The sequence below is a fragment of the Erinaceus europaeus genome, chromosome 18, assembly GCF_950295315.1.
Source record: "Erinaceus europaeus chromosome 18, mEriEur2.1, whole genome shotgun sequence".
NCBI classification, from domain to species: Eukaryota; Metazoa; Chordata; class Mammalia; order Eulipotyphla; family Erinaceidae; genus Erinaceus; species Erinaceus europaeus.
In genome coordinates, this window is record NC_080179.1 from 74,123,250 (window position 1) to 74,149,559 (window position 26,310).

Sequence of the window (26,310 nt, forward strand, 5' to 3'; positions counted from 1 at the left end):
GTGATAAAGAGGGAGAGAGACAGAGCTACGTGCAGCCCTGCGGTTCCCCCTGCAGGTGGGGACCAGGGATTCTAACCTGGGTCCTTGCTCATTCTAGCATGTGTGCGCAAACAGATGCACCACCACCCAGCCCTGGAAGGCTTTCTGTGTAATTGTTAGACTGCCTTTGTAGCCCTGGTTTAATAGATCAGCATGCATCCATAAATCATAGTCGTTGAAACACTGATTTACATTTATTTATTAATGGGAACATGTTTATAATGTGCTAAATGAAAAAATTGGTTGGTGAGTAATATACCACTTTTGTTTATATATGTGATACACACACACATATAATGTTGAGGAAATTGGAACCAATATGTTAACTGTATTTTTTTTTTTTTTATTGCTATCAGGTTATAACTAGGGCTCAGTGCCAGCATTATGGATCCACCTCTCCCAGTGACCATTTGCTTCCTGTTTGTTTGCTTGCTTATTTACTTTTATTTTATTTCTGTTGATAGGACAGAGAGAAATTGAGAGAGGAAGGGGAGATAGTAGGAAGAAAGATAGACACCTGCAGACCTGCCTCACTGCTAGTGAAGCGTCCCCCTGTAGGTAGAGAGTGGGGGTGGGGTGATTGAACCAAGGTCCTCCTGCATGTTAACATGTGCTTAACCGAGTGTGCCACCACCTAGCCCCCTATGTTTCAGTACTTAAATGGTATTGTATGTATCTCAATTTTCTCTTTTCCTGTAAATTATTACTTCACTGGTCATAGAAAGCAATAGTTAGGGGGCTGGCGGTAGCACAGTGGGTTAAGCGCGTGTGGATCGTCATAAGGATCCCAGTTAAAGGATCGTCATAAGGATCCCAGTTAAAGCCCCTGGCTCCCCACCTGCAGGGGAGTCGCTTCCCAGGCGGTGAAGCAGGTCTGCAGGTGTCTGTCTTTCTCTCCCCCTCTCTGTCTCCCTCTCCTCTCTCCATGTCTCTCTGTCCTGTCCAACAATAACAACAAGGGCAACAAAATGGAAAAAAAGGCATTTAGGAGCAGTGGATTTGTAGTGCAGGGACCGAGCCCCAGTGATAACCCTGGAGGAAGAAGAAAGCAATAGTTATTTAAAAGGAGAGAAAAATGAAAGGGGGGCAGGGAGAATATAGGTTAGTTGCTGTATGTTTATTGTGGTGTTTATTGTAGCCACCCGAAGCAGACACTATCTCCTTTTACATATGGAGAAGTCAGCATCTTCCAGATAGCGTCATTTTTCTCTTGTTTATCAGAGCCAAGTTCATACTTCCATCTTGTTCACATTCAGTGCTTAGGCTAATAATCAGATTGTGTTCAGCAGGACTTGGAAAACCCGGTGAGGAAGGTAATGCATTTTCAACAACTGCTTTTTCAGGGCAAGCGACTTGGTCATGAAGGTGGATGCTCTTCTGTCAGCTCAGCCAAAAGGAGACGCAAGAATTGAGTACCAGTTATTTGAAGACAGACACAGGTATAGAATAATGGTGTGTTTTTCCATAGTCTTGAATATCGGACTCTTCTGATCGATGTTTATCTCCTTTATTTCCCCATGTAAGGCGTGTAAGTTCTTGTAGAAGTGGACGATGTGTGCAGTTGTTACAGATAGAATTAACTTACACACAGATCTCAGGTGCATGACAGTTGTTACAGATAGAATTAACTTACACACACATCTCAGGTGCATGACAGTTGTTACAGATAGAATTAACTTACACACACATCTCAGGTGCATGACAGTTGTTACAGATAGAATTAACTTACACACACATCTCAGGTGCATGACAGTTGTTACAGATAGAATTAACTTACACACACATCTCAGGTGCATGACTGTTGTTACAGATAGAATTAACTTACACACACATCTCAGGTGCATGACAGTTGTTACAGATAGAATTAACTTACACACACATCTCAGGTGCATGACTGTTGTTACAGATAGAATTAACTTACACACACATCTCAGGTGCATGACAGTTGTTACAGATAGAATTAACTTACACACACATCTCAGGTGCATGACAGTTGTTACAGATAGAATTAACTTACACACACATCTCAGGTGCATGACAGTTGTTACAGATAGAATTAACTTACACACACATCTCAGGTGCATGACTGTTGTTACAGATAGAATTAACTTACACACACATCTCAGGTGCATGACTGTTGTTACAGATAGAATTAACTTACACACACATCTCAGGTGCATGACTGTTGTTACAGATAGAATTAACTTACACACACATCTCAGGTGCATGACTGTTGTTACAGATAGAATTAACTTACACACACATCTCAGGTGCATGACAGTTGTTACAGATAGAATTAACTTACACACACATCTCAGGTGCATGACTGTTGTTACAGATAGAATTAACTTACACACACATCTCAGGTGCATGACTGTTGTTACAGATAGAATTAACTTACACACACATCTCAGGTGCATGACTGTTGTTACAGATAGAATTAACTTACACACACATCTCAGGTGCATGACTGTTGTTACAGATAGAATTAACTTACACACACATCTCAGGTGCATGACTGTTGTTACAGATAGAATTAACTTACACACACATCTCAGGTGCATGACAGTTGGCATTGTTCTGGCAAAATATATATATATAGATTCCTAGAATTACTTGTGTCCTTTACCATTCAGATAGTATTTATTTATTTATTTATTTATTTATTTATTTATTTATTTATTTATTTATTTTTCGGAGAGAGAGAGAGAGAGAGAGAGAGAGAGCTCCAGAGAGAGCCAGAGAGACACACAAGAGTACAGCTCCATAACCTTCCCCCCCGCCTTTTCGCCAGAGCATTGCTCAGTTCTGGGTTTTCTTGGTGCTGGAGATTAAATGTGGGCTCTTTTTTAAATGTAGGCATGAAAGTCTAACCATTATACTACTTCTCCAGAGACCTACACACCACCACCACCACCACCACTGCTCTTACCCTTTGCAATGTTGGGGGTAGAGCCCAGCTCTCATGCATGTATAAGCTATGCTTCATCACTGAGATTCCTTTCTGCTCCCCTGTTTAATCTTTTATTGAAAACTGTTTCATTTCTTTTTTTTAAAGTTATTTTGATGGTATGTATATATTTCCTGAGCAGTTTAGAGTTGACATAACCTCTATCACTATTTAAGCTATACTTCCCTAATTTTATTAGTTACATTATATTTCATTCTTTCGTTTATGTTCCTGTGGGTAAATGTTCTTCTTTTTTTAAATAAATTTATTTTTCTTTTTTCTTTTCTTTTTCATTTGAGGGGATAGAAAGAAATTGAGAGGGAAAGGGGAGACGAAGAGGGAGAGAGACCCCTGCAATCCTGCTTCACCACTTGTGAAGCTTCCCCCCTGCAGGTGGGCACCAGGGCTTCGAACCTGGGCCCTTGTACATGGTAACAAGTGCACTTAACCAGGCGCGCCACCTTCTGGCCCCTGGGTAAATGTTCTTATATAGGAGGATAGTTGTTAGCACCTACGCCCATATTAAAGTTTTGTTCAAAGTTAACATTCATTTAAGCAATTAATGTTTTTTTTTTTAATTTGAGTGAATTTTTAAGTCCTTTGAAGTTTACTCCTTTTAGAAAGGTGTCAGAGACTTCTGTTGCACTAAAGTCACTTAGTCTGTGTAGTCAGCTGGAAAGTGTACGTTTGCCACAGAAGTCTACAAAGGCAGTTTGAAATCTAACCAGCTCTTGTTTTGTACTTTTTAAAAGTAGACAAAAGTGTGGTCCGGGAGGTGGCTCAGTGGATAAAAGTACACAGAAGTATAACTTAATACTGACAAGGATAGAATGACCTTTCCTAGCCTTGTTTCAGTCCTTCAGGAAACATGTTCGTATAGATTAGACACAAAAATACTTATATCATATGACTCACAAGTCTCTTACCTAGGGCCTCATTGACTTGAATACATTTTTGTATTATGTTGGGGAAAGTTTCACGAACATTGAAGCAGGTGTTTCTCTATTCCCTTCTCTCACCCACTTTTCCTCTCAGTTCTCTGAGTTTCTCTCCAATAGATATTAAAGTTTTTTGAGTATGGAAAAAGATGCACATAATTATATACACGATAAAAAGCATTATGATGTCCAGCAGGAAGGCTTAGATGACTTTGGGTAAATTCACTTGGGGACAATAGATTGTTTTTCATTTGGATAATTGATGTGTAACAACAGGGAGGGTTTTTTTTTTATTATTATTAGTGATTTAATAATGATTGACAAGATTCTGGGATAAGAGGGGTACAATTTCATACAATTCCCATCACCAGAGTTCTGTATTCCATTCTTTCCATTGGAAGCTTTCCTATTCTTTATTCCTTGGGATTATGGGCCAGAATTATGGGACGCAGAAGGTGGGAGGTCTGGCTTCTGTAATTGCTTCTCCACTGGACATGGGTGTTGGCAGGTCAGTCCATACTCCCAGCCTGTTTCTGTCTTTCCTTAGTGGTGCAGGGCTCTGGAGAGGTGGGGTTCCAGGACACACGTGAGGTCTGCCCAGGGAGGTCGGTTGGCGTCATGGCAGCATCTGCAATTTGGTGACTGAAAGGCATTAAGATAATAAAGAGAGCAAATTTGGTGATGGGCATTATGGAAATTGTTAGGAAATTTGTAATATTAGGTAGTTATAGCTGATTTTTCCACAGATATTTAAAGACTACACAGAAATATACCACCAAGTAGTTGGGTTAAGATGGTGAAGTTTTGCAGCCTGTGAGGTGGTCACTGTACTCTCAAGTATGAGGTTCTGAGTTTAGTTCCTGTCATTGCATGTGTCACTGTGGTGCTCTGGATCTGTCTCTCTTCCTCTCTCTTTACAGTAAATTTTAAAAAAAGAAAAAAAGGGGAGTCAGGCGGTAGCGCAGCGGGTTAAGCACATGTGGCTCAAAGCACAAGGACAGAGTAAGGATCCCGGTTCGAGCCCTCGGCTCCCCACCTGCAGGGGAGTCTCTTCACAGGCGGTGAAGCAGGTCTGCAGGTGTCTGTCTTTCTCTCCCCCTCTCTGTCTTCCCATCCTGTCTCCATTTCTCTCTGTCCTATCCAACAATGACATCAATAACAACAACAATGACTACAACAATAAAACAACAAGGGCAACAAAAGAAAAAAAGAAAAAAAAGGTCAAGTCTTATGATTATCTCCTTTTTCTTTTGTGAGTTCATAATGTGTTCCTCCAGTTATTAAAAAATAACTTCTTCTGTCTTCATATTCTTACCGAGCAATAAATTATTAAGTGTTCTGTAACTGTGAAAAATTAACATCAGAAGCTTTTAGCAATTTTTGGTTAAGTACAATTTCAAGCTTGTTTTCCTCTTTTCACACACAATCCATTTTGAGTGTACCTGTGTCCTTTAGGATTGTATAAACTTTGAAGTAGCCATAATCACACAGTAGTTGACCACCATGTAACTCCATTGTTCTAGATCTGAAGAGTGTTTTGAAATGGTAAGAAGCCCGAGAGAGGTTATGTTGTATCAAATGAATAAAAATAAAAAACAAGTTCATTTTTGTTTCCTGTTTTTCTCTGAGTTGCCAAATTAATGTTCCTTCTTTTTGATCTCTGTAGTGCAATTAAACTGAGACCAAAGGAGGGGGAGACGTACTTTGACGTTGTGGCTGTGATTGATCCTGTCACCAGGGAGGCACAGAGACTTGCACCGTTGCTCTTGGTAGGGCAGCTGCAGGGGCTGCTCATGCCTCATACCCGAACGCCCTGCCTTTCTACTGAGTCGTCTTCAGAGGGAATGCCGCAAGGCATCTTGGGCAGAGAGCACATGGCTTCAAGACCAGATGGTCCTGAGCATAACTTCATGACCACAGAAAACTGGCTTGTTACCATAATACTGTTTTTAAAGTGCACCCTTTACAGCAGCGTATCTTTGAATTAACGTACACCATATTTTGATTTATTATAATGAAGAGACAAAGAGGTGAACGAACACTGCCTCATCATTTTCCTGTGTGTGGTGCTAGGACCTTGCACGTGTGTGATGGCTTCTTGTCTGAGTGTTTCATTCTTTTTATTCCAGATAAAGGGGAGGAGACACCACAGCACCACTCCATCGTCTGTGGAGCTGTCTCCAGTGCTGTGGTGCTCTGGAGGTGCTGGGGTTAAAACCCAAGGCCTCATGTATCATAGGGCATGTGCTCTACTGGTTGAGCTATAGCTATCTCGTAGGCCACCCTACCTTTTTTTTTTTAAAGTCCACTTTATAAGTTATATCATGCCTTCTACTGTGTGTGATATTAAACTTTTAGAAAATTTAGTTTAAAAGATCTCTGCCCAAAGCACAGTCACCTCAACACTTTTCCAAGTTGTATATTTTTAAGGTAAAGCTTTATTGACATATAGTTAGCTTATACTTTTTGTGGGCATGCATTTATACGTTCACACGTAAGTGTGTGTGTGTGTGTGTGTGTGTGTGTGCGCTTCATACTATAGTATATGATCTACACTGATGCATTTGTACAGTTTTCATTGTGGGATGGTGAGATAGCGTAATGGCTCTGCAGAATGAATTGTCATGCCTGGAATTCCAAGGTCCCAGGCTCAGTTCCTGGGATAAAGCAGAGCTGGGCAATGCTGTGCTTAAAAAAAAAAAAAAAGAAAAAGAGAGCCCGAGTCAGCTGGATCATTCTGTCTTTATGGCGAGAAATACAGTGTGTGAGGACGGTCTTGAAGCGTGAAGTCGTAAAGGACTTCATATATAGGCAGTGGTTATCCATTGCCTTTTTCTCTACCGCACGGGTGGGGAGCGGTGGCATAGTAATCTGCTTCCCTCAGTTTTGGCTAAGTGGCGCGTCTGTGTGTGTGGGGGTTAAATTACACACAACTGTTGTGACCCCAAATTTCTCCAGTGTGGACTATGGCAGCTATCATCTTACTGCCGTCCCTTGCTCTTATCAGTGCCGGGTGATTAGCTTCTGCAGATAAAATAGAAGTGCTGTCTCAGTTACCAGCTACCTTCTTTACTGAAAACATTTCACGTTCTGTCATCTGGTTTACTCTTTCAGGTTTTAACTCAGCTCATCAACATGAATTTGAGAGTATTTATGAACTGCCAATCTAAACTTTCCGACATGCCTTTAAAAAGGTAAGATAAGCTGTTTTTGGTTTTGTTTTTTTTAAATCAATAGTTGAAAAAATGGTGCTGAGTCTAGAAGCTGATATTAAATGTAAGGTACATGTGGGTTTCCATGTGAATGTTGTCTTTGGAAACATCCTTTATTGAATGTCTGCTTTTGCTGAACTTGTGCTTGCAGCAGAGGTTCTGGTGATTCAGCACGGGTAAGAAGCTGTGAATTAGCTTTTGGTGACACCGGCCCGCTCTTGTGTCTGTGCTTTTCCTTCCTCTCTTCTATTCCTCCCTCTTTCCTCCCCTCCCTCCTCTCCTTTTACCTTTTCTACTTCCCTCTTTCCTCCCCTCCCTTTTTTTTCTGGAGGGGGGTGGTGGTAGTGTTGGAATCAGGATTTTAAAATTTCTGATATTAAAACTTTCGGATAAATGTAACTAATAAAACTGACTAGTAAATTCAAATGCGATATGCAGGAAGACACAAAATGTTCATCTTAAAAGATGATCAGCCTTGGAGCTGATTTGCATGGGATGCCTTGTACCAGGGCAAGCAGTCAGGCTCCAGCCCCCGCCTGCGGGGGTCCAGCTTCATGAGCTATAGGCGTCTCTCTGTCTCTCTCTCCTCGACCAGCTCCTCCTTCTCCTCTCTTTCGTTTTCTCTACCTCCAGCGTTATCGCTGGGGCTTGGTGCCACTACTACAAATCCACTGCTCCTGGAGGCCATTTTATTGGACAGGACAGGGAGACATCGAGAGGGGATGGGGAAGATCTGCAGGCCCTTTGCACTGCTTTTGAAGCTGCCCCTTGCAGGTGGGGGAGCTGGGGACTGGAACTGGGCCCCTGCGCTCTGGATGCTGTGTGCACTTAACCCAGTGTGCCGCTGCTCAGTCCCTACCCAGCCCCCAAGCCCTTCTCGCTCAGTTTCTCTGTCTTGTTGAAATAAGTAATTAAAGATTAAAAAAAAAAAAAAAGATGAACAGCCATTTCCCATTGTAATGTAAGATTAGAGGTTGTACACTGCCTGGGCTTTGGAATGGTTATTTGTGAAGAAGGTTATATAATAAGCATTTGAAAAAACCTAATATGTTTCTTTTAATTTCAGCTTTTACCGTTACGTCTTAGAACCAGAGATTTCGTTCACATCTGAGAATAGCTTTGCTAAGGGTCCAATTGCAAAATTTTTGGATATGCCGCAGTCTCCTTTGTTTACTCTGAATTTGAACACACCTGAGAGTTGGATGGTAGAGTCTGTGAGAACACCATACGATCTTGATAATATTTATTTGGAAGAGGTAAGAATACAGCTTCCTTGGAAGTATAATTACGGATAAAGCCTGCTTATGGTGCCATTGTCCGAACAGAGGAAATCAGAGTGTGGGTGGGCCACTGTGATGATCCGTGTCTAGTTACAGTTGTATTTTAAAAATGTTCATTTAGATCTCGTGCATGCATCATTCAGTCACGCTTAGTGTTTTTAATACGTCCCTGGAGTTGTGCAGCCACAGCCCCTTAAGATGTTTCTCTCATTCCTAAAAGAAATCCCGCATTGTTGGCTGTCACTCCATGTTTCCTTGGCCCTGTCAGCCACTAAGCTCTGTCTCTCTAGGGAAATGCTCGTTCATTTCAGCTACATGAAGTCATATGTATGTGCGAATGACTTCTTTCATTTCACAAATCCCATTCAGTGTTCACCTGTGTTCTAGCGTGCATTAATTAGCGCTATATTTCTTTTGACTGCCAGGTAATGCTCTCTTGTGTGAACACAGCACGTTTGACTTGCTTCATGCATTAGTAGATATTCAGGTCGTTGCTGCTCTCGGACTGTTGCAAATAATATCGTGGTGAATGTTTACTCAGGTTTTTATTTAATTTGATTAATTTATTTTTGTATTTAGTTTTTATAGATGTGTTTTCATGGCTTTCGAGTATGTAGAAGTATAAGTGTACTTAGAACTGCTAGGTCATAATCTTTTTTTTAATTCTTAAAAATTGTTTAATTTTTAATTATAAGAGAGGCAGAAATAGGGAAGGGGAGAGAAAAAGAGACAATGGCAGCACTGCTGTACTTCTCGTGAACCTTCCCCTCCGGGTGGGGACTAGGGGCTTGAGCCCAGGTCCTTGAGCTTGGTGCTTGTGTGCTTAACCAGCTGCGCCATCAAGTATTTCTGTATTTAAGCTTCTGAGGAACACTGGTTTTCAAAATGTAAAACTTTCTATGATTTTAAATGTTTTTAATGTGCTTATTTGGCTATTTGTAAATCTTTGGAGAAATGTCTGTTTTAAACTTTGTCTTTTTTTTTTTTTTTTTCCTTCAAACTCACATCAAAAAAATGGGCAGAAGAGATGAGTAGACATTTCTCCAAAGAAAATATGCAAGTGTCAGTAGACACAAGAATACAAAAGCAGTTGTAAATTGTTATCAAAGTACCTCTCGGGGGTCAGGCATTAGCGCTGCGGGTTTAGCGTGCACATGGTGCAAAGTGCAAGGACTGGCATAAAGATTCCAGTTAGAGTCTCCGCTTGGTATATTTTGAATATTTGCGCTTAGAACAGCTATAATTTATAGGCCAAGAAGAATTTGCATATGTTCAGATGTCTTCCATTGGTTTTGTTGTCTCAGGTAAATTAATCCTTGTAGGATTATCTTTGTGTTATTGCCACTATTTAGCTTTATTTATTTATTTGATACAGACAGACAGAAATTGATAGGGAAGAAGGAGATAGATAGGGAGACACCTGCAACACTGCTTCACTGTTGCTATTTAACTTAAAAGGGGCATTGTGGGGCTTCGGTGTGTGAAAGGGTAAGCAGCGGGGAGCTGGGAGCTGGTTTAAACAATACAAGGTTAGTTAGGGTGAAACAGGTAAAAGGCAAAATAAGCACTTATCATCAGGGGTTAAGAGTACGCTAGGTCCATAAAGTCTGAGTACAGTTATCAAAAGTTTAGGCCCATAAAATAAATAATCATCAGCTCTGGTAAAGGTTGCTCATGGCTGTAGAGGGGTCTAAAAGTTTGCCTGCTAGCAGAGTCACACGTGTTCAGCTCCCAGGAGAAGTGGCCATGGTGGATACCTGGCGCACCTCCGCCAAGATGCTTCTGACCAGGAGAAACAGCAGCCAGAGAGAGCGCCCTGCTCCAAGTCCCTGCCTTATGCCTTCCCTTCTCTGTGTGTCCTGCCTCAGGCTGACACCATTCGTGTACCAAGAGTCCCAAACTCCTGCTAGAGTCACAACACTTCACCACTTCGAAAGCTTTCCCACTGCAGGTGGGGACTCGGGACTTGAAAGAAACTGGGTCCTTGGACATTGCAGCACATGCACTCAACTGGGTGTGCCACCGTCGAGCCCCCACTATTCAGCCCTTAGATGTGTTTACTTTGGTGGCAATTTCTTTTCTTTTTGGATAAGACCGAGAAGTTGAGAAGGGAGGGGAAGATAGGGAGAGACAGAGAGACATCTGCAGACCTGCTTTAGCACTTGTGAAGCGACCCTCCTGCAGGTGAGGAGCCAGGGGCTCAAACCAGGATCCTTGCGTGGGTCCTTGTGCTTCGTATTATGTGCGCTTCACGTGGTGCACCACTGCCAAGCCCCTGGATATTTCCTTTACCTGCCTTTTCCTGATACTCCCTTCCTACATTAGAATCTTGTCTTTCATTTATACTTCACTTTCGGAGTAACATTGATTGATTTTTCTGTGTCCTTTATCCTGACTTGTGCAAATTTGTATGGCTGTAACTATCAGCACAGGATTGCAGAGCAGTTCTATCACTCCAGAAAGTGCCCTGCTGCAGACGGCCTTTTTCCCCGACCCCTGCCCCAGTCAGTGACTGATAGAATTGTTGCCACTGTGGTTTTTACCTTTTAAGTGTTTTACGCAGTGTAAGACACTTGCGATGAGGATGTGGTGTGTCTGGCGTCACTCACTGCAGACAGTGCACTGACTGCTTGTCTGTGCTGCGTCTACCAGTAGCTCTGTGTGACTGGCCTGCAGTCTCCTAAGGACAGAGTTTGGGCATTTCAGGTGGACGGCGTCGTGGCTGCTCAGTATGAGCTGGAGTACCTGCTGCTCGAAGGCCACTGCTACGACATCACCAGCGGCCAGCCCCCACGAGGGCTGCAGTTCACGCTGGGCACATCGGTGGACCCTGTCATTGTCGATACCATTGTGATGGCCAACCTGGTGAGTAGATGTACCTCGGTGGTGACTGTGAGTCCTGTTAATTTTATGGAGCAGTTAGCTTTCTGGACATGACTGAAATTCCGATTGATGGAATTTGGTCAATATAAAATCCATTAGTTCTTTCAAACCTGTAGATTGAAGTTCCATGCTAGCTTAAGAGAAAACATGCTAGAATTTTCTGCTGTAGCCAGATTGGGTCCTGAAAATCCACGGTTTGTACACTGACAACACTTTTCTTTGGAGACCAGTAACTTAGTCACACTTCACACGTTGATGTTTTACTGAAGGGCACGGGAGAGGGCAGGTTTCTTGGCTTGTCTGATCTGTGTTCTGCTAGTATTTCTAATCTGTAATTTGGTTTGGTTTTGTTTAAGATTCTCACTGATTTGTTGACTATTTTGTGGGCTAGGAAGTTGGGTCAGTAGTGGAGCACCTGGTTTACCTGCATGAAGCCCAGGATTCAATTCAATCCCTGGTCCCACTGGAGAGCGACATAATAAAAATGACCAGAATTCATTGGATGATAAAAGCAGTCTTTTTTTTTTTTTTTTTTCCTCCTCCAGGGTTATTGCTGGGCTCGGTGCCTGCACCATGAATCCACCACTCCTGGAGGCCATTTTTTCCCCCTTTTGTTGCCCTTGTTGTAGCTTCGTTGTGGTTATTATTATTGCCCTTGTTGACGCAATTCGTTGTTGGATAGGACAGAGAGAAATGGAGAGAGGAGGGGAAGACAGAGAGGGGGAGAGAAAGACAGACACCTGCAGACCTGCTTCACCGCCTGTGAAGCGACTCCCCTGCAGGTGGGGAGCCGGGGGCTCGAACCGGGATCCTTACGCCGGTCCCTGCGCTTTGCGCCACATGCGCTTAACCCACTGCACCACCGCCGGACCCCCAAAAGCAGTCATTTTTTTGTCTTTCTCTCTCCTACTCACTCATTTTCTCCCACATTTCCTCCCTCCTTCCCTCCCTCGTTGAAAACTAAATGGGTTGGGGAGGCGGTTCTGTCATAGATCACATTTGTGAGACCCTGAGTTGAATCTCTGTATAGAATATAGGTGAGTGACATTTCAGAAAAGGGTATAACTATCTCTCAGAAGTAGTATTTTGATGTTTCATGATGAAATGAAATTTGTCTTTTTTTTTTCCCTTTATTGGGGGACTGATGGTTTACAGTCGGCAGTAAAATATAATAGTTTGTACCTGCATAACATTTCCCAGTTTTCCACATGACAGTTCAACCCCCGCTAATTCCTCCTCTGCCATCCGGTCCCATGACCTGCACCTCCACCCACCCAGAGTGAAATCTGTCTTTTGTTTTTGTCTCAGGGCTACTTTCAGTTAAAGGCCAATCCAGGGGCTTGGATTCTCAGACTCAGGAAGGGACGTTCTGAAGATATTTATAGAATATACAGGTAAGACTCAGTGGTGCAGGTGCATTTTTCCAGACCATTTTGCCATGAGAAACTGCTCAAATTAAGTACCACCTTGGCAGTTAGCTACACAGACTTTTGTTTATAATTCTGTGTGTAATCAAACAGTGCCTCTTTGGAAAACTAAATATGGAAGAATTGTTATTACTGGATCATAAAAGTATATAAACACCAGCTGAGTATCAATAGGTGTCACTCTTCAGTCACTCCTTTGTGCTAACAGCGTCCCAGAGTCATATCATTCTGTTACTAGATGAGTCAGAGGCAGATGAAGAATTGTCATTTTGAGAAAGTAGAGGACAATGAACAGTCAAAGCTCTTCTGACCAGGGAGTGTCTTTTTTGACCTCCAGAGAGTTGGATGTGCTGTGAGTGTGCATGCGTTGAAGCTGGAGCTAGCCTCTCCTTTCTCGGTCTGAAAATATGGAAGCCTTCCGAGAGCTTTTGTTAGTGGCCACGTTTTGGCTTTATGGTTTGCTTCAAGCAGCTCTTACTTATACCGGTCTAAATTTTACTCAACATAGTTTAAAGGAGGTTTAAGCCAAATTTGGGAATTTTATTTCAGTCTCTAGAGATTGTGGTCTCAGCACTGTAGATGTTTATCTGACGTGGGCAGGCAGCTCAGATCCCTGCATCTGTCTTATGCAGAGATGAAGACTTTCTTTATTAAAATGGTTTTTAACCATCTAGTGGGAGAGGTTCATGGTTATAGTACAGTTGTTGGCGCATGTCAACAACCTCCCATCTCTCTGTGATAGGTGTCTGTTGACCTCTCACCCTCAGCCTGGGTCCTTTTCTGCCATCAAGCACCAGGATATTAAACTGTTCTCATCATAAACACTATTTCCCCAGGTGTGGTTTGACAGGATCCTGGTCTGTCACATGAAGTCTACCGACTGGGGGGGCTGTGAATGGCTCTCTTAGTGTACTGTTTTGCTTCGTGTGCAACTCGGGTACATGTCTGGCTTCCGCTGTGTTTAAGGAAGTTTTTGTGCTGTGGTCTCTTTGACATTCTTTCTTTCTCTGCCTCTTTTGCCTTGTTGTCTATGGTAAAAGAAGAGGAGGTTTACCAGTTGTTTTTACTGATTTTTTCTTTCTTTTTTCTTTTAAAGAGAGAGAGAGAGACTGACCAAACAGAGCACTGCTCAGCTCTGGCTCATGATGGGGTTGGGGGTTGAACCTGGGACCTCAGAGCCTCAGGCATGAGGGTCTTTATGCATAACCATGATACTGTCTCCCCCACCCTGATACTTTGATAATTGTTGACTGGAGGTTTTAGACATTATAGCTGGCTAGTGAGAAAGTCTTCCTTTTATTCTCAGTCTTTCTTCCTCTCTCCTCTCTGAATTATCTCAACATGTGTGATAATGCTTCCTCCTCAGTGTGACTCCAGATGGAGTGCAGGACCTAGACTAGAGTGTCTAGGTTCCTACAATGCCACACAGAACCATGAAGCAGGGCCCTGACTTCCCGTTTGCCCAATGAAGGGAAACGAAGCATTTCCCTGATGGTGCTGGGTGCCTAGCGCACTCCTTCCTTCAGTGAAGAGACTGTGCTTGGTTCAGACGTTATCAAGCACCTGCCAGTACTGGGAGCCTCTCACTCTGAGAAAGGCATTTGAAGGCAGCACTTAGGCGATTTGCACTGTGTATGAGGACGGAGATGTGTGAGGACAGACATTTGACAGCTGCTTCTGAACCCCCTGAAGGGGTTGTGTAACGCGGGAGAACATGTTTTGAACACTTTTAAATGACGGCGGGAGACAGATTTGGCAGGCAGACGTCAGATGAGTCATTGTACTTTGTGATTTGTGAAATGACGCCGTCCCCTTACTTCCTCTCTTTCTGTTCTCGCTAAGCCATGACGGCACCGACTCTCCGCCTGACGCAGATGAAGTCGTTGTCGTTCTCAACAACTTTAAGAGCAAAATCATCAAAGTCAAGGTAAGTTTGACAGAGCAAGGCAGCCACCTGCTCCGCATTTTCTTATTTCTCTCATTGATGTTTCACACAGTGTTGGCGTGTGTTTGATGTGTGTCCCTGACACTCTGGGAGCCCCAGTTCCATGTCATCGGGATGGCAGCATCGGGGTTTCGCCCCATTCACTTGTCACCGCCGGGTCTATCTCAGTGTTCTCGGGGCATTTGCGTTTTTTTCATCAAGAGGTCTAACACTTGGTTTGGAGTTCTGTTTTGTTTCTGGTAGAAGGAGGTGGATGTGTAGCTCTGCCAGCGTGATGTGGAGCAGCCTGAGCGAATGTGAAACCCCCTCTTTCCCTTCTCCTTGTGTGACCTCTCTCTCTAGCTCACTGTGACTTCAGGCCCCTCCTGTAGGCCCCGCCATGGGATGAGCTGCAGTTCGTGCTTAACTGTGGAGAGTCTTGATGTGCAGAGAGGCTCAGCCTCCACACGATGCCAAGTCCAGTCTCATGGCACATGGGGAGGAGGCCGCAGCTGCCAGCGCCCTGCCTTGAGCGAGCTCCTGTCTCCTCTGTGAAGCCCGCGCGCTTCACCTGCTCAGAGTGCAGTGGCCGCCCTCCGCCCTCCGCCCTCCTTGCTGGCAGAGCTGCTGGACTCGCTCTGCAGCCTGAGACAGACACTGCAGAGTCTTAGCACTGAGTGGGACTGTGTGGAAAGGGCTCCATGTGCCGAGCTGTCTGCGGAACCGAGGCTCCCAGTCTAGCCACCGCATTCTTTGTTAGATGGAGAGCGCATTTGAGACTCTGGAGAACTGAGTGCCCTTCCCCCCAGAGTCCTGACTCTCTTCCCTGCTTGGCCTATAACTTGCACCATCGCTATTTCAAAGTCCTTTACTTGATAGGCAATGCTTCCGCCCACCCTCTCCCTGTCCTGCCAACACCACAGGCTTTTGGGCACCCACCTTCAGAGAAATTCAGATGTCTGGATCAATCAGATGTCCTCTGGTGATAAACTGATGAATGTCAGATGGTATAGATAGTTGATTTCTGATAGTATTTTATTTTATTTTTATTTATTTTAACATAGAACAGAGAGAAATTGAGAGAGGAGGGGAAGACAGAGAGGGGAAGAGAAAGACAGACACCTACAGACCTGCTTCGCTGCTTGCGAAGCAACCCCCCTGCAGGTGGGGAGCCGGGGGCTCGAACTGGGATCCTCACACCGGTCCTTGTGTTTTGTGCCACGTGTGCTTAGCCCGCTGTGCTACTGCCCAGCCCCCCTCTGCTAGTATTTTAAAGTCGTCTTTCTCTGTTCTTCTTAGTTAAGGAATGGGCATGCCCAGGAATACTGCTCTCAAGCAAAAATGCCTTTTGTAAATATGAGTGTGTGGTTTTCTTCATTTAAGAAATTGGGCCATATGGGCTGGGTGGTGCACACCTGGCTGAGCACACAGTGCGCAAACACCGGCTCGAGCCTCCAGTCCCCACCTGCAGGGGGAAAGCTTCACGAGTGGTGGAACAGGGCTGCAGGTGTCTCTGTCTCTCTCTCCCGCTCTGTCTCCCCCTTCCTCTCAATTTATGGCAATCTATCCAATAAGTAAATCGATAATAATAATAGTAATAATAAATTGCAGTATGTGTGTAGTTTTATTTTATGCAAAATGGTTTCATAGATACTGTGTTGCTTATATACTCACAGCTGACATTTTTTGAAGGTGTTGATCTCAGAAAGTTGGACAGAGGGGCCAGGTGGTGGTGCACCTGTTTAAATGCACATATTACAGTGCACAAGGAACTGGGTTCAAGCTGTCAGGGCAAAGCTTTATGAGTGGTAAAGCTGTGTTGCAGGTGCCTCTGTTCCTCTTCCTCTGCCACCCCCATCTCTCTCAATTCCTGGCTGTCTCTATTCAATATATATATATATATATATTTTTTTTTTAAAAAGAAAGTTGGACAGAATGCCAATGGAAGTTTTATCATTCTTTTTTTTTTTTTATTGGTAACAGGGTTATTGCTGGGCTTGGTGCCTGCACTATGAATCCACTGCTCCTGGCAGCCATTTCTTTCTTCCTTTTTTTTTTTTTTCCTTTCTATTTATTTTTTTTAAGATAGGACAGAGAGAGGACAAGAAGGCAGAGGACTGAAAGACACCTACAGACCTGGTTCGAACCTGGGTCCTTGTGCTTGGTAATGTGTGTGCTTAACTGGGTGTGCCACTGCCCAGCCCCCCCCCCCCAGTGAAAACTTTAGTGGCGTACTTGGTTGAGTGCATATATCATAATGCTCAAGGACCTGTGTTCAAGTCCCTAGTCCCTAGCTTTAAGGGAGGAAGCTTCACAAGTGGTGAAGCAGTGCTGCAGGTGTGTTTCTCTCTCCCTCTCTGTTTTCCCCTTCCCTTTCAGTTTCTCTCTGTCTCTATTTACTAATTAAAAGCAAAAAAATATTTTCGTGGATCAGTGCAGTAGCTCATATGGGTAATGCATTGCTTTGCAGTGTGTGTGACTGAGGTTTGAGCCCAGCCTCCACTTCACTGACCTCAGCTTCCGTGATCTTTCACTTTTTCTGCAAGACTCTTTGTCTCTGTATCTAGAGAAAGAAAGAAATTTTCACTATAGTAATAAATGGCAGCCTATTTCATTTCTTCTTCTTTTACCAGAACTTGAGAGTTATCAGTGTCTTAGGTTCAAGTAAAAGGTGTTGTGGAATCAGTAGCCATTAATTACAATGATATCTAGTAATTACAGTGATAATCTAGATCAGGCCATAAAGATCCGGCCAGTCTTTGTCCTAAGAACCCTGAAAGCATCTTAGGCCATGAAGTGACTTCCTCCTAGGAGAGCTTGTAGGGCTTTGTTTTCACACAGTGTCTTTACTTACATAGATGAACTTGAGGCTCACTGCCCACTCTTTCAAATTCAAAACAGCTCCTGTCTAATTAAGAGAGCTTGCTGTCTCCTCACTTGAGGTTTTAATGTTCCATGATGAAGACACTTCTGTTGGACTTGTCTAGAGTCTGGGTGGGTTTTATCTGCTTGTGAAATAATTAAGGTCCTTTTGTTGACAGTACTCTCAGTGTATATCCAGCGAAAATGGGTTTACTGCCTATTAAATCCAGTCAAAAAGTAAGATTCATTGCATGTGATTGCAGGTTCAGAAGAAAGCAGACATGTTGAATGAAGACTTGCTGAGTGACGGGACAAATGAGAATGAATCTGGATTTTGGGATTCGTTCAAATGGTAACATGACATCATTTGTAAAAGTAACATCTTTAAGGGAAAATGGAGACACAGGCGCCATCCTTCCCTTCCAAAGCACAAGCAGTCCTGTCTGGGCCTTCCAGATCCTGCTCTTTGCAGCCACAGCACGGCTCAAATTTAGACTGGATGGCCCTTCTCCACTTGACCGACGGAAAGAGGGCACTGTCCCCTCAGGGTGGTCGTGTCCCTTCTATTCCGCTTGTTGCGTCTGTTGGGCTGCGCCTGTTCTTGGAGCAGATTGAGAACTGCTTCCTGTGCTGATGCCGTTTTGTGGAGGAGCAGCCTGCCTTAGGCCTGTTCCTGAGGCTACACGGCGCCTTGTATGCCATGGCCTTCTCTTTTTTTCTGGGGGGGAGATTTTGCCGGCCGAGGTGCACGGGCGTGCTCCGTGCTTTTCTAATCCATGTCACCATCTGCAGAGGGACAAGAATGGGAAAGCACCATCTCCTTCCTTTCCCGTCAGAGGGCTGTGGGTGTCAGCATTTCAAGTATTCTCCTGACCTTAATTTTAGGGGCTTTTCTGGAGGACAGAAGACTGAAGAAGTCAAGCAAGAGAAAGATGACATGATCAATATATTCTCTGTTGCATCCGGTCATCTCTATGAACGATTTCTTCGGTTAGTGACATTGATTATTTCAATATATGTGACTGAGCTATGTGAGTTCTTTTTGTGGGAGTTGAAGTTGTAGAGGCTTGGCCCATTATGCTTCTGTGTATTTGAGACACTCTGAAGACTGTGACTAGGTTGCCGCATATAATTGTGCTTGTTTTGATCTGGTCAGAGTCGTGGTATTGAACTGTGTCATAAATGCATTTGTGTGCTAGTGTCACACGAGAAGTCTTTAGTATCACTGTACATACATCATAGATAGTGGTGTTTAACTGATGCCTAAGTTAAGTTGCCATCGTGTAAGCTGAACATTAGCAGGTTAACACAGGACTAGCAGCCAACATGACTATGGACCTGCCTTGTAAAGAAAACATCAGACTTAAAAAAAAAAAAAGCTACTTATTTACATTTTTTAAAAAAGAATTTACTGAACATGACAGTTTCACAGGAGGGAGAAAGGAGAAGAGAGGAACAAGAGTACGACTCTTGTACATTCCGTTCTGGGGGTTGAACCGGGATCTTCAGGCATGCCAGTCCAACACTCTACCGACAGAGCCATTTCCCTGGCTGCTACTTGCATCTTCACGAGAGGGAAACACCAGAGCATCGCTCAGCCCCAGCAGACGCAGTGGCGGTGGCCAAGCGTGGCACTCCGTGCATGCAAGTCCCACTGCTGAGCTACTGCCTGACACCTCATCGGACTTGAGAGCTGGGCTGGAAGCTTAGGGTTAGGTAGACAGACACTGCCTCAGAGGAGGAGGACAGGCAGCCGTGGCGGGGGGAAGGGCCTCAGGGGCCGGCCGAGGGAGCAGGGAGCCTCAGCTATGTGACCCCCTTCTCTTGAGGAACTGTCCGAATGGCCAGGGTTCTTGTCACTCGTTTATCTTTTAATTTCCCACCACAGTTCTAGTAGATAGCACATAAGCAAGGCATCACTTGACTCCCGCTGAACCCTGTTACTTTCAGAAAATAATTCCTGGCTTAAAATGATGACATTGCTTTCAGCAACAACTGAATTTCATCCAGTTCCTTGACTCAGTATTTGTTTTTAGGGAATCCTGAAGCTGTCACCATTGGTTCCCATGTCATTCTCTGGTCTGAGCCCATGGGGTTGGGGGTGGGGGGAGAAGGAGGGGAGACAGTGTAGCTACTGGAGCTGCTAGCAGAGACTTTGGCTCTGTGGGCTTTGTCTCCATTATTCATCTGCACCATAATTAACACCTCAGTACACTAAGCAGCTTATTTAAAGGTACAGTATAATGAAACCACTTGTCTTGGGCCAGTGAAGTGTCTCGTTTGGACAGCTTGAGCAGTGCGCTTTGCCATGTGCGTGACCCAGGTTCAAGCCCGGGCCCCACTGCACTGAAGGGAACTTGAGTGCAATAGGCTGCCCCCCCCCCCACAAACACACACCTCTGTGTCTCTGTGTAAAAAAGAAAAAAGTCTGTGTCACGTGCTTGTGTACTTTCCCACTCAGTGATAGCCGGGTAGGGAGAAACGAACGTGATTCTTCATTATTAAGGGCCTGTCGTCGGCTAATTAACTGAGCGCAAGGTAGCTCTGCCCGAACTCTCAGCAGTCTTCCCATTGACTCTTCTTGTTATTGAGACTTAAAAGTGCTGGAAGTTATTCTCACTAGCTTTTGTTCAACAGCATAATGATGCTCTCAGTACTGAAGAACACCAAGACTCCTGTGAAATTCTGGTTCCTGAAGAATTACTTGTCTCCCACATTTAAGGTTTGTACATCAGGGAAAAGGAAGGCATCCAGCAGGCATATGCAGTGTAATATGTTCATTATTCTTGGGGTTTATTTTGGGGGAACAGTTGTCAGTAAACCAAACTGACCTGCTTGAAGCTTAGGTATCCATGGAAAGTTTAGCATCTTTTGTTAGAAGCAGTGTTTTGATGAAATAATATTCTGTTCCTCAGAATATGCGTGGCAGAGCACTGCTCCGATCTGGTTTATGGTGGTGCTGGGGATTGAACCTCTGATGCCTCAGGCGTGAAAGTTGGTTTGTTTGTTTTCCGTAACTATTACTTTATCTTCCCCAAACTTCCTATTTTGACTTAGGACGCACAAGTGCTGGTTTCTTTCGCTTTCTCTGTCTGTCTGTCTGTCTGTCTCTCTCTCTCTCTTTTAACCAGAGCACTTAATCAGCTCTGGCTTACGGTGGTGGTGCAGGGACTTTGGAGCCTCAGGCGTGAGAGTCTCTGCATAACCAGTATGCCATCTACCCGAGGCAAGTGCTTAGTTCAGTCTTGAACATCTACCCAATCCTGTGTCAGAGACATGCTTCATCTGCGCAAAGCAAAGATGCGCTTGAAGAAAGATCTGTTTTTGGTTTTGACCAGAGCACCACTCAGTTCTAGCCATTGGTGTCGCGGAGACAGGAGCTGGGGCCTGGGGCCTCTTGAGCCCAGATTGTCCCAACATAGTCATATTTGTATTGGGCTTGTCACGCTATTCCCTGAGTCAGGCCTTGGGGAAGGCTTCATGCCAAGCTTTAAAAAGAAAAGTTTTACTGAAATTTAATTTGGACAAGTGAAGTTTATTTCTCCTGCACACACATACACGAATTAATTATCTAAAAGTCTCTGCTTTCAAGATTTCTGTCATTTTTTTATGGGGCCAGGAATTATAAAGAGATAGGCATTTGACAGAAGCTTACACGGTTTATTTTATCGGGCCACAAGTGGGTCAGGGTCATATTCTTAATGATACTACTGTTTGGACAGTGTGTCCCTACTTGTGCTGTCATCCTGGTGGTCGGCTCACATCATGAAGTTGACTTCCTTTTTTATATGGCAGTAACCTAGCATCTGTCGCATATATGACAGCATTCTGACTAACTTCCCGGGGCTGGCTTTTTCAGTTTTCATTTTAGAGAGAGAGGAGAGATAGAAAGAGAAAGTGGGGACACCCTAGCATCCAAAGCTTCCCTCTAGGGGTGCTTCTCTGTGGTGCTAGGGTCCAAGCCCAGGGTCTTTACCAACAAGGCGTGTGTCCTACCCGGTGTGCTCGCTCTCTCCTGGCCCCTGAGTTGCCAGTTGATTTTTTTTTTTTTAACCAAATAAATGATTTTCCCCCCTGTGTTTAAAACAGGAGTTTATACCTTACATGGCAAATGAATACAATTTCCAGTATGAGCTTGTTCAGTACAAGTGGCCCCGGTGGCTCCATCAGCAGACTGAAAAGCAGCGCATCATCTGGGGCTACAAGATCCTCTTTCTCGATGTGCTGTTCCCGCTGGTTGTTGACAAGTTCCTGTTTGTGGACGCTGACCAGGTAAGTGCTCCCAGGCTGGGTCTGAGCAGCTCTGAAGACATGAGATTTCACTCTTCCTTTGTAAATGAGTTCATTTTCCAAGCTACATTAAAAAAAAAAAAAAAAAAAATCTTTGTTTTATATTATTTAAAAAAACCAAAAAGATAGCACCCAGATGCATCACTTCATTTTCTTTTTGTAGATACTCTTTTTTTTATTGTTGTAGTTATTACTGTTGTTGTTGATGTCATCTTTGTTAGATAGGACAGAGAGAAATGGAGAGAGGAGGGAAGAGAGGGGGAGAGAAAGAGAGGCACCTGCAGACCTGCTTCACCGCCTGTGAAGTGACTCCCCTGCAGGTGGGGAGCCAGGGCTTGAACCGGGATCCTTACGCGGGTCCTTGTGCTTCACGCCACGTGCGCTTAACCCGCTGCGCTACCGCCGGACTCCCCAGATACATCACTTCTAAATTCTACTTTTGACGTATTTGCTGCTCTTTTTTTTTCTGTGACTTTATTTATTTATTTATTACCAGTTTGGGGGACTGAGTCTGGGACTTTAGAGACTCAGGTATAAGTCTTTTTTGCATGTTCATTGTGCTGTGTCCCTCGCCCTTTCTATGCCTTCTAAATAGCTGTAGTTAGAACAGCACGTGGTTGTGTGTGTTTCATCTGACATACAAATGAAAACTGAGTCAGCTGGGGGACAACAGTGCTTTGCATCGTCTCTGCTTTGTCCACAAGCTTGGGAGGCACAGACAGCTGCCTGGCCCTCAGGACATGGAGTTGCTCAGCTAGTCTTCCCACTGTTCAACTTTGACTTAAAAAGGAAACACACAGTGGTTTAAGCATGTGAGCTCAAAGGGTGTATAAACAATTCCCCCTGTGGCTCGCCCTCTTAGCCGGTGCTGACCAACACCACGGTGGCCAGGTTGGATGTGTAGAGCTGTTACTTGGACAGACTTCACCCCTTTCTGGGATTCTTGCCCTGATCTGGCTTTCTGATGTCAGCAGTGCTGGCTCAGCCCAAAGCTTGCTTTCCTGATCTGAAGACAACCAGGCCCAGTTGTCCGTTGACCACCTGCTGTATGTCAGGCATCTTCCCACACCTCTTCATATGTTAGCTCAGTCACGCAATCTTCCCAGTAACCCAGGGAGGACAGCATTTGCGATTATCAGGAAACTGAGTCACAGAGAGGTGGAACAGTATCTTCTACATTGTCTGCGCCATGCACTAAGCTAAGTGCTATACGCATGAGTGAGGGCAGACAGCTTGTCAGGAGAGGGACTCAGTTTCCCCTTAGAATCACTGTTGGCACCTGTCAATCATTGAGTCTTTCTCTGCCACTTCCGTCAGCCCTCCATGATTTAGGAGCCTGCTGTCCGCACGGTTGCTTAAGGAATGACTTGGCCCCTTTCTTTCCCCAGATTGTTCGAACGGATCTAAAAGAGTTAAGAGATTTCAACTTGGATGGCGCCCCTTATGGCTATACTCCTTTCTGTGACAGCCGGAAAGAAATGGATGGCTACAGGTTTTGGAAGTCGGGATACTGGGCCAGTCATCTAGCTGGAAGAAAGTATCATATCAGGTACTGAACGAGGAGTATTCCTAGTGCTATGTTCGGTGCTCTCCCCTCCCTCCCCCCCGCTTTCTCTATTAATTGCATCTTTAAATTCTAAATAGATGATTTGTTAATATGGACCAGAAATAAAAATCATTGGGACCAGCAAAAGAGCTCATCTTACCTCAGAGCAGTGAACCTCTGAGCAAGACAAACACACACATTGAAGGAGTAATTCTTCCCAGTCCTCTCTCAAAACCAGTTCCTAATTGCACAACAGGGAACCTTCTTATATAGTTATCTGTTCAAGAATGTCTTAATTCTTTTTAAAAAAATATTTATTTAATTTGATAGAACTGAGAGGAGAGAGGGAGAGAGAAAGACACCTGTAGCACCGCCTCGCCACTCTTGAAGCTCCCCCTTGCAGGTGGGGACCTGAGGCTTGAACTCAGGTCTTGCTGCCCCGCTTCCGGGCTGTGGGTTCTGTAAGTTAATTCCCTGTGCTGTCTCTGAAGTGGGGCTTATTGCACCTGAGCTCCTTTGTGGGGCTTCAGCTTGACCTCTGCAAAGCCAGACTGTCTGCCGGTGACCCTTTCTACTGTGCAGTCAGGTTACTGTCTTCCCGCCATTGCTCACGGTTGTAATTCTTGGATCTTCTCTGTCCAGTGCACTCTATGTCGTGGATCTTAAGAAGTTCAGGAAAATAGCTGCCGGTGACAGACTCCGGGGCCAGTATCAAGGCCTAAGTCAGGACCCTAACAGCCTTTCCAATCTTGATCAGGTAAGTGTGCTTGTGCTTGATAACTTGCAGTGATAAGAGCACAGCGTTGTGTCAGAAGATGCAGTACTGTATGCTTCTTTTTTCTTAGGAGTAGTGTGTGTGCACGCACACCACTTTGATCTTTCCTCCCCAGGGAAGAGGTTTTCTCCTTTAAGCCATTACCACTGCTTTTTATTTCGTACAGATGTAAAGTAAATTTGTGATTTTGCCTGTCAGATCTCCCCTCCTCATCCTAGCCTTCCTCCTCCTCTGCTTCTCCTCCTCCTCCTCCTCCTCCTCATTTTTTTCTTTCTTTCTTTGCCTCCAGGGTTATTGTTGGGCCTTGGTGCCTGCACTATGAACCCACTGCTCCTGGAGGCTGTTTTTTCCCTTTTGTTGCCTTTGTTGTTTATCGTTGTTTGTTACTGTTAGTGCTGTTGTTGTTGTTGGACAGGACAGAGAGAAATCTAGAGAGGAGGGGAAGACAGAGAGGAGGAGAAAAAGACAGACACCCGCAGACCTGCTTCACCGATTGTGAAGCGACTCCCCTGCAGGTGGGGACCAGGGGCTGGAACTGGGATCCTTGTACCGCGTCCTTGCACTTTGTGCCACGTGTGCTTAACTCACTGTGCTACCGCCCGCTCCCTTCTTATTCTACGAAGCAGGGGCTTCATATAAATAATTCTGAGCCAAAAATGCATAGGTAAGATCTTATATTTATTTACCTGTGTACTAGTACAGGTGCTACTTAGTTTTTTTGTGAGGATTTTAGTTACTATCTTGTGTTCTTTCATTTCAGTTATAACTTCCCTTGGGTGAGGGAAGTAGCATAATGGTTATGCAGACAGACTCAGTGCTTGAGGCTCTTAATGTCCCAGGTTTAATCCCCACGGCACCGTAAACCAGAGCTGAGCAGTGCCTGCTTTAGTGCTCCTTCTTCCCTTGAGATGGAGTGAGAGAAGAAGGACACCACAGTGGGACTGGGCAGTGGCACACCCCACACAGCACGCACATGACCGTGTGGAAAGGACTCAGGTTCAGACCTCTGCTCCCCACCTGCAGGGGGAAGCTTCATGAGTGGCGGGGCAGTATTATAGGCGTCTTTCTCTCTCTCCATATGTATGGCTCCCTCTCTCCTCTCAACTTCTCTCTTTTTATCATTATAATATATATGTATTTATTTCTTATTGGATAGAGACAGAAATTGAGAGGGAGGAGGAGGTAGAGAGGGAAAGAGACAGAGACACTTGCACCCCTGCTTCTTTGACCACTTGTGAAGCTTCCCCCTGAAGGTAGGGACTTGAACCGGGGTCCTTGAGCACTGTAATGTGTGCGCTTACCCAGGTGTGCCACCACCTGGCCCCAGTTTCTCTCTATCAGAAAAAAAAAAAAAGGGATGACCTTTGGGAACTTGGAATTTGTTTTGCAGGCACCAAACCCCAGCGATCCAGCAATAACCCTGGTGGCAAAATAGAAAGAAAGAAAGAAAGAAAGAAAAAAAGAAAGAGAGAAAACATACCAGAGCTTTGCTCCAACATAGGTAGTGCTGAGGACCCAGCCACACATCCCCGATGTTTTCAGTGCTCTGCTCTGCTCTGCTCTCTGCTCTCTGCTCTCTGCTCTGCTCTGCTCTGCTCTCTGCTCTCTGCTCTCTGCTCTCTGCTCTGCTCTCTGCTCTCTGCTCTCTTCTCTCTGCTCTCTTCTCTGCTCTGCTCTGCTCTCTGCTCTCTGCTCTCTGCTCTGCTCTGCTCTGCTCTCTGCTCTCTGCTCTGCTCTGCTCTCTGCTCTGCTCTGCTCTCTGCTCTGCTCTGCTCTCTGCTCTCTTCTCTGCTCTGCTCTGCTCTCTGCTCTCTGCTCTGCTCTCTGCTCTCTGCTCTCTGCTCTCTGCTCTGCTCTGCTCTCTGCTCTGCTCTCTGCTCTCTGCTCTGCTCTCTTCTCTGCTCTGCTCTGCTCTCTGCTCTCTGCTCTGCTCTGCTCTGCTCTGCTCTGCTCTCTGCTCTCTGCTCTGCTCTCTGCTCTCTGTTCTGCTCTGCTCTCTGCTCTCTGCTCTCTGCTCTGCTCTGCTCTGCTCTGCTCTCTGCTCTGCTCTGCTCTGCTCTCTGCTCTGCTCTGCTCTGCTCTGCTCTGCTCTCTGCTCTCTGCTCTCTGCTCTCTGCTCTCTGCTCTCTGCTCTCTGCTCTCTGCTCTCTGCTCTGCTCTGCTCTGCTCCCCCCGCCCCAGGCT

The 26,310-nt window shown here is 44.8% G+C and overlaps 1 protein-coding gene across 1 annotated transcript in view; it reads left to right on the top strand.

The window, feature by feature from the left end:
* The window catches only part of UGGT1 (UDP-glucose glycoprotein glucosyltransferase 1), a 105,296-nt gene that overhangs the window by 72,124 nt on the left and 6,862 nt on the right, over positions 1–26,310 (top strand). Inside the window, exons 26-38 of the mRNA XM_060178169.1 lie at positions 1,383–1,478; positions 5,594–5,696; positions 7,042–7,121; positions 8,206–8,395; positions 11,126–11,284; positions 12,611–12,696; positions 14,572–14,656; positions 17,779–17,867; positions 18,401–18,505; positions 20,153–20,237; positions 21,605–21,787; positions 23,194–23,354; positions 23,994–24,108. Of these exons, the coding sequence (XP_060034152.1) occupies positions 1,383–1,478; positions 5,594–5,696; positions 7,042–7,121; positions 8,206–8,395; positions 11,126–11,284; positions 12,611–12,696; positions 14,572–14,656; positions 17,779–17,867; positions 18,401–18,505; positions 20,153–20,237; positions 21,605–21,787; positions 23,194–23,354; positions 23,994–24,108 (1,537 nt within the window). The remainder of the gene's footprint in view (positions 1–1,382; positions 1,479–5,593; positions 5,697–7,041; positions 7,122–8,205; positions 8,396–11,125; positions 11,285–12,610; positions 12,697–14,571; positions 14,657–17,778; positions 17,868–18,400; positions 18,506–20,152; positions 20,238–21,604; positions 21,788–23,193; positions 23,355–23,993; positions 24,109–26,310) is intronic.